The sequence below is a fragment of the Equus asinus genome, chromosome 3, assembly GCF_041296235.1.
Source record: "Equus asinus isolate D_3611 breed Donkey chromosome 3, EquAss-T2T_v2, whole genome shotgun sequence".
NCBI lineage: Eukaryota > Metazoa > Chordata > Mammalia > Perissodactyla > Equidae > Equus > Equus asinus.
Window position 1 is genome coordinate 50,813,289 of NC_091792.1, and position 11,189 is coordinate 50,824,477.

The 11,189-nt window shown below is 43.6% G+C and overlaps 1 protein-coding gene and 1 pseudogene across 1 annotated transcript; one reads left to right on the forward strand and one right to left on the reverse strand.

Annotated features, from left to right (window-relative positions):
* Positions 1-3,063: 3,063 nt before the first annotated feature.
* On the reverse strand, positions 3,064-6,200 carry LOC123284196 (tripartite motif-containing protein 75-like). Its single transcript, XM_044766667.2, has 2 exons — positions 5,598-6,200; positions 3,064-4,838 (listed from the first exon to the last, which is right to left on the reverse strand). The coding sequence occupies exon 2, from the start codon at positions 4,535-4,537 to the stop codon at positions 3,155-3,157; it is 1,383 nt and encodes a 460-aa protein (XP_044622602.2). The 5' UTR covers positions 4,538-4,838; positions 5,598-6,200; the 3' UTR covers positions 3,064-3,154.
* A 97-nt stretch (positions 6,201-6,297) lies between these two features.
* On the forward strand, positions 6,298-6,835 carry LOC106837755 (microsomal glutathione S-transferase 2 pseudogene; annotated as a pseudogene).
* Positions 6,836-11,189: the final 4,354 nt, after the last annotated feature.

The window sequence follows — 11,189 nt, forward strand, 5'->3', positions numbered from 1 at the left end:
AACCAGCCATGTGATCAGAGGATTGGAACTTTCAGTCCCACTCTCTGGTTTTCAGGGAGGGGAGGAAGGTCTGAGGTTGAATCAGTTGCCAATGGCCAATGACTTATCTAATGAAATCTCCATCAAAACCCAAAAAGGACAACTCATTGACCCCTCTTTTGGAGAGCTTCCGGATTGGTGAATAGATGGAGGTTTGAGGAGAGTGGTGCACCCAGAGAGGGCATGGAAGCTCCATGCCCCTTCCCTCATACCTTTCCCTACTCATCTCTTCCATCTGGAAGTTCATCTCTATCCTTTATCATATACTTTAATGAACCAGTAACCATAGTGAGTGTTTCCCTGGGTTGTGTGAGCCGATCTAGCAAATTAATTGAACCTGAGGAGGTCATGGGAACCTCCAATTTATAATCAGTCAGTCAGAAGTACAAGTCACAACCTGAGACTTGAGACTGGTGTCTGAAATAGGAGTCGGTCTTGTGGGACTGAGCCCTTTACCTGTGAAATCTGATTCTGTCTCTAGATAGATAGTGTCAGATTTGAGCTGATGTTGTGGGGAAGCCTACACACACACACACACACATTGGAATTGGTCCCAGGAACCCCTTTGTAGCTTGTTTTCATTTTGGAGGTGTTGAGAGGGTCTGTAGGTATCTTCTTGACAGTGTCCGGGATGGAGTTGTCCTCAGTTTTCCAAGTAATTTTCAAAAATTTCAACAAGGTACTAAGGACTTACCCTCTGTAGGACAATGGCCCTTTCCCTTGGTGTAAACTCCTTTTGAGACCTTTGTGTGTCCTGAATGAGTGTTTCAAATGGATCTCCATGGAGGAGGATGTCATCAATGTACAGCAAACATGTGCTCCTGAAGAAAGTTGGATGCAGTTAAGACCTTGCCTGCAAAGATTGCATGCCGCGACAAGGCTGTTGAGTATCCCATGATTGCTGGGTATAGATGCATGGTACTCCTTTGGAGATGAAGGCAAACTATGCCCAGAAAGCTATTAAAATAAGCCCTGAACAGAGCATATTAGCCAACTCTATAATAGCCAGATATTGACAAGTTGCTAACTGGATAGAAGTAGCGGTTTCGATAACACTGGGCGGGACCACAGTATTAAGGTTGTGGTAATTCACTGTGAGATATGATTTATTCTTTCCAAGTTTAAGAATAAACCAAGTTGGAGTTAAACAGAGAAGTGGGGACAATCACTCCCAGTCTAAATAGATCTTGCCTAATGGATTGTAATTCTTGAATGCCCCATTTGATCAACATTCATCCATATTATCTATTTAATGAGGGTAGGAGCATCCACGGAGTCCCCTTAGTGAAGCCAGTTTGTAAGTGCCAAAGACTTTGTTTAATTTTAATTTATTACACATCAGGTCAGAGTAACTGAGCCTCCTCTGGGATACTTTAGGGCAATGTATGTTATGCTCATGGGAATCTAGGCAGGGCAACAGTTCTGATGGGTAAAATGAGGCATATCTCTCTGACTCTGTTTTGTGTTTGTCAACATCACCAAGTTTATAAGGGCTGCCTTGATTAAATTAACGGGATCCTCAGGTATAGCTGATTTGAGGACCAGCACTGATTCAGGTCATGAAGATTTTAGAAAGGATGCATTTCAGCAGATGCTGAAGTCAAAACTGCATCTAGGTTGTACAGGAACAAAAGCCTATTTGTCTTTCTTGTTGTATAAACTACTTTAGTAAATTATGAATTTCCAATTGGGTCAAATTACATACCTTTGTTCCAGTTTTTTCTTTCCTCCCCATGAATCCAGCTCCTTCCCTCCCTCTTTCTTTCTTTCTTTTCTTTCCTTTCCTTCCTTTTTTTTCTTTTTTGTCTTATTTTTTTGGACCCCAGATATTCTTCAGGGGATGATCTTCTCTTCCCTGCTCATATATTCAAGCTTCTCAATCCAGAAAACCTCACATCACTATGATCAAGGTTAGGGGCCCCCTCTATGGCCATGGTTGGTTTATAGCATTTGATGACTTGGGGCTTAGGTCTGGTGTGAATTAATACCTTCAATGTGCCACAGGGGGGCCATGGGTGTTTTGCCTCATAAGCTTGAGAATCAGGCTCTTTGTCATTACAGAGGCAGAAGCAGATGCAGCAGAAGTGATAAAGACGTTTTGGAGGGTACTACTGAGCTATCTGCTTTAGAGTGTGGACCTCAATACTACAAATCTTCATATAATGATTATTTACACAGGGACTGCTCTTGCTCCACACGAGTGAATACTCATTGGGCCAGGATATCTGACAGGTAGAGTCTTTCCCGAGTGCTCTATAGAACAGGGGCCAGTGTCCAATTCAGACACACATCCAATCGGTCACAGGTTAGAGTCTTTCCCCTGAAACTCATCAGTCACAACGTATGCCAGAAAAGACATACAATTCATTCTAATATACCCAGATAGGTCTGGACTGAGACAGACAACCCAGAGCCTTGTTAAGAAGGAGCTCAATCCATACTTCTATCCCTAAATGCCAATAATGATGAAAACCTCTGACCTAGGACAGTTAAATCTACAGCAGAGCCTCAGTAGAACTGAGCAAGTGCAACACAAAGCAGCACAGCTGAAAGTGCACACGGGCCTTGGGCAGCAGAGCCGTTACAAGCCCCAGGCAGAGGAGAAAGCCCTGGTGGGGGTCCTCCACAGCTGAATAATCCTCTGCACAGGGCCAGTTGTCAGGATCAGGTTGCATAGTCATGCTGGACCTCCACGCAGAATTTGATTCAAATGTCGAGACTGACAATGCCACACCTACCCCAGAAGGATATGAAAAGGTTTATTACTTAAATAATGAGATTTATGGCTCTCCAAGTACGTCCAAGAATGATTTGAGGGCCCAGGGAGGGGAGACTAACTTGAGGTGTTTATGGTGGTTACTGGGTGGGGCTGGTGTGAGGGCCTGGCACTACTAGGGGCTTGCTGGGTTTGAACTTCCCACCTGCACCAAAGGATGGAGCACCCACGCTTTCTCATCAGCCTTCCCAGGTGTGAGGAAAAGGGGAAGACACAGGCGAGTCCTAAAAATGTTTTGCAGTAAAATTCAAAAATGGAATCAAAATCTTTATTACAATACCCTCCAAGAACACAGGAATAAAATAGAACCACACACAAAAAGGTCCTTCAAGAAGTTCATCATTCGTCTAGGACAATACTGATTGTAAGAGATCTTGAAGAAAGCCCAACAGAGAAGTAAGGTATAAGTTTTCCTGTAAATGTATCAGTGAGCGTATACAAATATGACCTGCTGTGCCAATTATAATATGAAACTTCTCCCAGTTCATAATCCAGAAAAACACCTATCCGCATGACGTGTCCTGTGTACCCTGTACCACAAGTCCTAGTGCCCTGCTGGAATTGCCCACACACATCCTTTGGGCATGGTGGTATAAGAGCATTTCTGGGGAAATTTTTACATACACCTAAGCACCATTCACCTGTGCCTCTTATTTCGACCTGCCAAAAATGCCTGCCAGCATCAAATCCTTCACAACTCAGGACAGCCAGGTAAGAAGTAAATGCTTCAGGATTGTCAAGACAGTTTGGTTTCATCGTTCTATATATCACACTTTTTCTATCTTTTGAGATAATAAGATTTGGATGGGCAGTTTCAGGATCTAATGTCAAATCTACCTGAAATGTACTGATCATTTTTTGCAGGCCAAAATAATGTGGAGGGAAATTGCAACTGTCTTCCTTTAATTCATATGAAAAGTCTTCTGGGGCTTTTAGCTGTTCATACCTGTTGTAGATCCTTTCAATGTCTGTCAGGAATGCCAGGTCTCCCTGGAAACGTTTCTCTGTTATTTCACTTATCAGATTTTGTAGCCTGGACATATGGTTTGAAATTTGGCTTTGGTATTGGGATAGCTTGTCTTCAACGTCCTTCTTTTGCATAAGCAGCCTGCCACGAATTGCAACTTGCTCCTTTCTCAGGAAATCCTTAAGTTCTTCAAACTCAGAGTGTAACTCTCCCCTCCAATTTTTCATCTTCTGCTGAACTTCAATAGGAGATTTTGCAACTAGGATTTCACGCTCCAATTCAGCGTCTTCAACTTGCTTCTTCAGGGGCTCAATGTAGCTTTTGAGCCTCCTCCTGTGACTAGCGGCAGCTTGCTCAATGGGTGTCACTAGGTGATCCCGGTGGTCAGAGGACACCCCGCACTGGGGACACAACAGCTCCAGCTCCTCCTCGCAGAACAGGGCCAGAACCTGATTGTGCTTCTCGCACAGGGGCGTCTCTTCCTGCCCTTTCCTGTTGCTCCTCGTGGTGGGCAGCTGCTTAATAATTTCAGTCATGTGACGTAATTGGGAGTTCTTCTTCAAGTTCCTGTCAGGGCAGTGGTGGAGACACACAGGACAGGGGAAGATGTCCTGTAGGTCTTCCCAGCGCTGGTGGATGCAGGACAGACAGAAGTTGTGCCCACAGTGAATGGTCACTGGGTCTCTCAGGTAATCGAGGCAGATGGGACAGCTGGCCTCTGCCTGGAGCTCAGCCAGGGAGGCTGCAAAGGCCATTGTGCAGGGAGGGTGTCTGTTTGAGGAGACTGTCCTCAGTGAGGGTGATCCTCGAGGAACTAGGAAAGGTGAGAAGCTGATGTCTCCTCAGCAGTCGCTCTCCTGAAGGCAGCCCCAAGTGTTCCCAGGGTCTCAGGAAGCTATAACCCCATGAGTCTGTTTCTGCGTCTTTCCCTTCAGCTCTAGAAGCAGCTGCCAGGAGGAGATATGGCCCAGGCAATCACTGATTCCCTGCCTCCAGATCACCTTTACTCCCTTGCACCCTGGCTTGTGAGTCCCCTTTGTCAGCAAAGAGCTACAACTTCAAGAAGTGATGGAAATTATGACCATGTCACAAATTCCAGATGTCGACACGCAACAGGACAATTGACCAGATTTGTTCAACATAGAACATCAAAGAAAAAACAGAATAATATATATTAAGGTAATGAAAGGCATGTATATCAGTGACAAAGATTGACCTAAGTTATTTTCCTGGCCCAAATACATATAGTTCTAAAACAAACAAAATAAACTAAAAGTCAATTGGAATAGTAGAAATCTCATTATTAAAAAAAATCATTAATGATATTATGGGCTTGTTATTAAAAAGAGGCTCTCTCCATTAGACATCCTAGTGCAGTATTTACACACAAACTAACACGTGGTCTGGGGTTTGCTTCATAATTTGATGGGCAGATGAACTCGGGACGTAATTTTATAGATGGCTACATGTGGTTAGTTGGAGGCGTCCCACATAGCACAACCAGAGGCACTCACAACTAGAATATACAACTGTACACTGGGGGGGCTTTGGGAAGAAAAAAAAGAAGATTGGCAACTGTTGTTAGCCCAGGTGCCAATCTTTAAAAAAAAAAAAAATGAATCTAATCAACACTTCCTCAGAGCAGCCTCCCAGAGCACCCTGGTTAGGTCCGTTTCTCATTTTCTGTCCTCCTGGAGAGGGGTGAGGTACCCTGGCAGGGTCACCCCACCCCCAGTTTCTGCCCAAGAGCTCAGTGCCTCCTCCACCCCACTGCCCCACCCAAGGCTCCTGCCCCTTCCCTGAGTCTAGGCTTACCTGCACTTGTCGTTCCAGCTGCGTGCACCAAAGCCAACTCTATGTGGGTCCTGAGTCTGCCGGCAGTGGGAACTGCTCCTATATCCCCAAGGCAGGGATGGTGCTGCCCTCAGCACCAACTTGCCCTGAGAGCTTCTCCTTTCCACGTGAATCAGTCAAATCTTTGTTGGTCCACATCAAAACTGGCAACACAGCACAGCCTCTCCATTTGCCGCAGAGTTCTGAACCTGGTTCCTTTCAGCCTTATCATCCTGTAGGGTGTTTCCCTTCCTTTATCCCATTGGACAGACAGCAGATGCAATCAGCCACAGGGAAAGGACAGACCCCTGATGACATTTCCCGTCTTCCTCTCTGATGGAATCTTCTGCACAAGGGCGTGGGTGGTGCGGGTGGGGGTGGGGTGGAAGATTTGATTCCAGAAGTCTCTTGTTTTAATCTGCTGCAACTTCTCCACTGAAACTCCTCTGATTTAATCAGTCATCTATTTCTGGGTCCATTGAATACTTTGAAAAGACCTCATCTTGACTTTCTCAAGCAGGCAAATATACGACTTCACGAATAGCCTTGGCCTGTTCCTCCTCAAGCAGTTTTAATTCCTTCTGTCTGTCAAGAAATTTTCACACATTGAGGTATATGGGGTACTATTTGGGTTCAGACTAATTTGGTTTGAACTAAAGAAGCCTGACATCTGGCCTATCAAACATACGTTGTACTTCTGCTTTAGCTGTTAAAGTAAAGAATGCACTCTCAAGATAAGAAATACGTACCTATCTGTGAACCAGAACGTTCCATCGGAAAGATGGCTGGGAATTCAATCTTGCTGGCTGCTGTCTCTGTCTTCCCTGTCTGTCAGCAAAGTTATTTTGCTTTGCAGGTAGGAAAGGCAAGATTAAAATACAAAATTATGCCCTTGGCAGTCTCTGGGTCACCAGAGTTTGACAGAATATTTCATGCACAACAAAACTATGGGGAGTTTTGCCCCACAGTCGTGATTACATTGTGGATGGCCGGATGGTATTTCACTCAAGTTTTTGCTACTTGTCTGGGTCAGCTGTACCTCTATGCCCGTCACCAGTATTTCTGGGGATATTCAGAAGCTGCTAACAAAAGGGTCACTGGTTTCGGGTTGAGTCTGGGAATTTTGGCCATTGATGGTCCCGGGCACCCTGGGGACTGCAAACAGCTTTCTGGATGAATACTTGGACCTCAGTGTTGCCAAGAAACTGAGGTGTTTCTAACTTTTCCCCTCTTTGTTCAAATGCTTGCAGATGTTTCCACTCTGAAGGTTATATGGTGTCACTGGTTCAATTAAAAAAAAATAAGTCTTTGTTTTGTTTTCTTGGTAAAAAAAAAAAAAGGCATAGGGAGCTTCCTATGCCCTGTTGGTAACGCCTGTATTAGTCCTTTTCCCAACATCAGGGTCATGTTGGCCTGCTAATTTGCAACTAAATACCTCTTTGAAACTTTGAAAATGTATCCTGGATGTGTTTCATGTATGCTCTTTGTTCTAAAAAGATATAAGACAGTGCTGAAAACCATGCTTTTCCAGAACGCTTTCTTCCTTTCTGGAAAAGGCCTTCCTGGGTTATCATCCTCACTCTGGTTCCAGTAAAACTCACCTTGTTTCTCTTATCTGTAGAACGGTTATTGGTTATTTTGTGTCAACATATCCCTTAAGGAGGTGTTTCCAGACTGAGTCTGAAGCTGGGTGCCTGAGGGTTACTGTAAATATTCAATAAGAACATGATTACTGTTCAACCTTGTCCCCAACACAGACACAGATGAAAAGCAATTAATCTTGTCAATTTCCTGTTTTCTTGTTTAACCCGGGGGTGACTCAAGGGTCACAAGGATTTACGAACTTGTTTTACAGAAGAAACAGAATGCCTTCAAAGAAGTTATGATCACCAGATAACCAACCCCCGGCTGCCTCTGACACCCAGAAGGCAGATAGCCTAGAGGCTTATTGGGAGTGAAAGAAATATGGATTACCCCTTTGTTTCTCTGAAACTTCTCCCACCAAGCCCCTTAGCTCTATAAAACTCCCTGCCTTCTTCTCTTGTTAAGGCAGATTTGAGAACCTATCTTCCCGCCTTTTTCTTTTGGACAATTTGAATAAACCTTGCTCCATCTCCAAGCACAGATGTCTCAGTGATTGGCTTACTGAACAGGGCACAGGAACTTGAGATAAGAGGTTTTCTGGATTCACAAGCTCGTTCTGTAGTTCTCAACCTCCACAGGCTCATGTGCAGCAGACAAGCTCCCAGTAACATCTCTCCCTTCCCTGCTCATTCTAGAGGTGGGGGCTTCACAGAGCCGTTGGAGAAGAGGGGGAGGAGCTGATGCCTGGAGAGTGCCAAAGTGGCTGTAGGAGCAGGCATCCCTAGGTGGAATGTATCTGAATCTTGCTTTGGAGGACCTGGGAATATAGTTCAAACAAGTCCTCCTTGGTGACTGGCATTTTGTGATATCTTTGACAATCTCACCCACAGCACACAGTTTCAGCTACTACCCAAGTGGTCACTGTCTACACCTCCAGACTTGATATCTGTCAGTTTCATTTCATCAATATGGACGACATCTATCTGACATCCTATTCACTGACAGCTCATTCAAAAAACTTGTTGAGTGCCTGCTATCCATGGACTCTGGCTAGCAGCCTGGAACACAAGGGTAACACCAGCAGGGAGCTACAGTGCAGAGGAGAGAGAGATGAGCCACAGAATAAAGGTTTTGGACTTCCCTCCATGAGGACTGACAACTCCTGAGAGGAGAGCATAAGGATTTTCCTCTGTCAGGAGGACAAATGCCTGTTCTCTACAACTCTCTGCTGTTATGGTTTTCACAAAGTCACATGATCTTCTGTGTGTGACAGAAAAGCCTCACATGGTAGATTGGAGTCACACAGTGACTGAGAGATAGAGTTTCCCATCTCTATTTGCCTGTTTTGAGCTAATTGCTGTTGATGGCTTCTTGTTGGACCTTTCCAAAGAGGCTATGCATGTACGAGAAGAGTGTCTGAGTAGGAGTCTGTGTATAGCATAGTCCCCTTTGTTTATCTCTGAATAGGAGTAACCTATGTGTTCCATTCTACAAGTTCCTATTTGTCATTTCTTTTTATCCTACGTCACCATAGATACTTCACACTGTTTTAAAATATATTGCCAAATTGAAGGAAAAGTCTGAATGGGAAATATCATAAATAGGATGGATGTTTTCTGAAGAACCTGTAGACTCTCTCTTCTAGACTGGTGTTTCCCACAATGTGTTTGGCTCTCTCATTTGTTCACTGAGAACAGCTCTCATTTGCCCAGTTATTAACCACGTTATGTGAACAGTGCTTCACCGAAACAACCAATTGAATTTATGCTTCACCACTGAGAGGTGGTGCTGACCAGTTCCCATACAAAGAAGTGGAAAGTGAGTCCTGGGATGGGTAATTCACGCAGAGTGATAGCATCCCCCCTCCGTCTTCCCTCAGCTCCCTTTCTGTCCTTCCACACAGACATCAAAACACTGCTGGGTTCTTTGATGGTATTGGCAACTAACTTGGCAATTTTTTATTTAAGATTACACCCCAAGTTAATATTATAATTCTGCTAGGTTTTTTCAAAGAATACATACCTTTTGTATTTGAGAAAACTTGCTCGAAGAATTAAGGGAGAGCGCTCCTAACCACTTCCAGTTTGGCACTGCCCAATTCAAATGGGTTTTTTCTCAAACTTTCAAAAATTTTAATATGGTTCAGTTTATCTTTAACAGTATCTTACCATTCAAATGTGAAAACTGGAATTAATACATGAAAACTTTGTGCCCAAGATTAAGACAATATAAGTGCTCCACAAATGTTTACCAGTTTTTTAAAATAAAAAGAATTAAGGTATATTTAAATAAAACTTCAAGTTATATTTACATTTTTTTCTTTTTCTTTTTATTACGGTAAACATATAGCATTAAATTTATCATCTTAAACTCTACATTTTCACATTTTAAGTGTACAGTTTAGTATATGAAGTGTATTCTCATTGCTGTGCAGCAGAACTCTAGTTAGCACTTTTCCATCTTGCGACACTGAACCTCAACATCACTAAATACTAATTCTCCATCCCTTCCCCCTAGCCTTTGGTCACCACCTTTCTACTTTCTGTTTCTATGATTCTATGATTTTGATTACTTCAGATACTTCATATGAGTGGAATCATCAATATTCGTTCTTCTGTGACTCATTTATTTTGCTTAGCATAATATCCTCAAGCTTCATCCATGTCGTAGCATGTCACGGGATTTCTGTTTTGGATCCATGAATCTGGCGATTCCACTCAGCAAGGCAAGCGGATGCTTCCGTTAGATGTTGCATGCAGAAGACTGATGGTCCAGAACAGGACAGGCTGGAGAAGAATTTTGAGCCACCAGCACAAAGGTGTCTTTAGAAGCGCTAAGAAGGGATGATGCCACCTAGGGAGAACAGTTAAAGAAAAAAGAGGGCTCTCCAGACAATTTCTAAAAGAAATACAAATTAACAAGTGGATGAATACTGACACTCAGTGGTTATCCGGAAGAACAGCGAATTTAAATTCTCATTGCCCCCATCAGAGTAACCAAAATCAAAGAGATGCTTAAAATCCAGTTGTTAAGAATCATGAGGAAAATCATACCTGAAGAGTAGAAATGCTATGGGTTCAGATTTTCTTTTTTACACTTTTTAAAAATGGAGGTAAGATGTGAATGCGGTAAAAAGGTTACTATTGGCACACGCAACATGGAGTCCTAGGTGTCCCTCCAGAGATCATGCCTCCCCAGGGAATCCAAACTCGGGTTTTGCTTATTTCAAAACACATCCTGTGTATGATGGTTCCTGGTCCCTCAAAGAGAATTATCCAGAATCACCTGAAATATTTACTAAAAATAGAGATACCCAGATCCCACCCTGTCGTAAGAGGTCAGAAAAGGGGGCGACTAATATCTGTGTGCCTGCCCCGATGGTCTAGTGGTTAAGATTCAGTGCTCTCACCCCCATGGCCCAGGTTCATGTTCCCGTCAGGGAACCACACCACCCATCTGTTGGTTGTCATTCTGTGGTGGCTGCGTGTTGCTGTGATGCTGAAAGCTATGCCACCATATTTCAAATACCAGCAGGGTCACCTATGGTGGACAGGTTTCAGCGGAGCTTCCAGATGAAGACAGACTAGGAAGAAGGACCTGGCCACCCACTTCTGAAAAAAAATTGGCCATGAAAACCCTATAAATAGCAGTGGAGCCTTGTCTGATACAGCGCCGGAAGATGAATTGACTCAACGGCACTAACAATAACAAAATATCTGTGTGTGACAGTCACCCAGAGGCGCTGGTCTGAAGACAAGGACTCCCCTTCCAGGATGTCTCAGTGAGAGATGGTTTGTGCATAGGTGAGGGAATAGGAGGATTAGAGCTGTGTATCCCCAAGATCCTTGGTATTCCCGCCCTATAAGGACTTAATCTCCTTAATATAGGCAGTCAGCCTGGAGAGGATAAGCAGCTTACCCAAGGCCAGGAATCAACTGTTGTTCATTCAACAAATTTTTTTTTTTAATTTTTTCTTGAAGTTTTTATTTT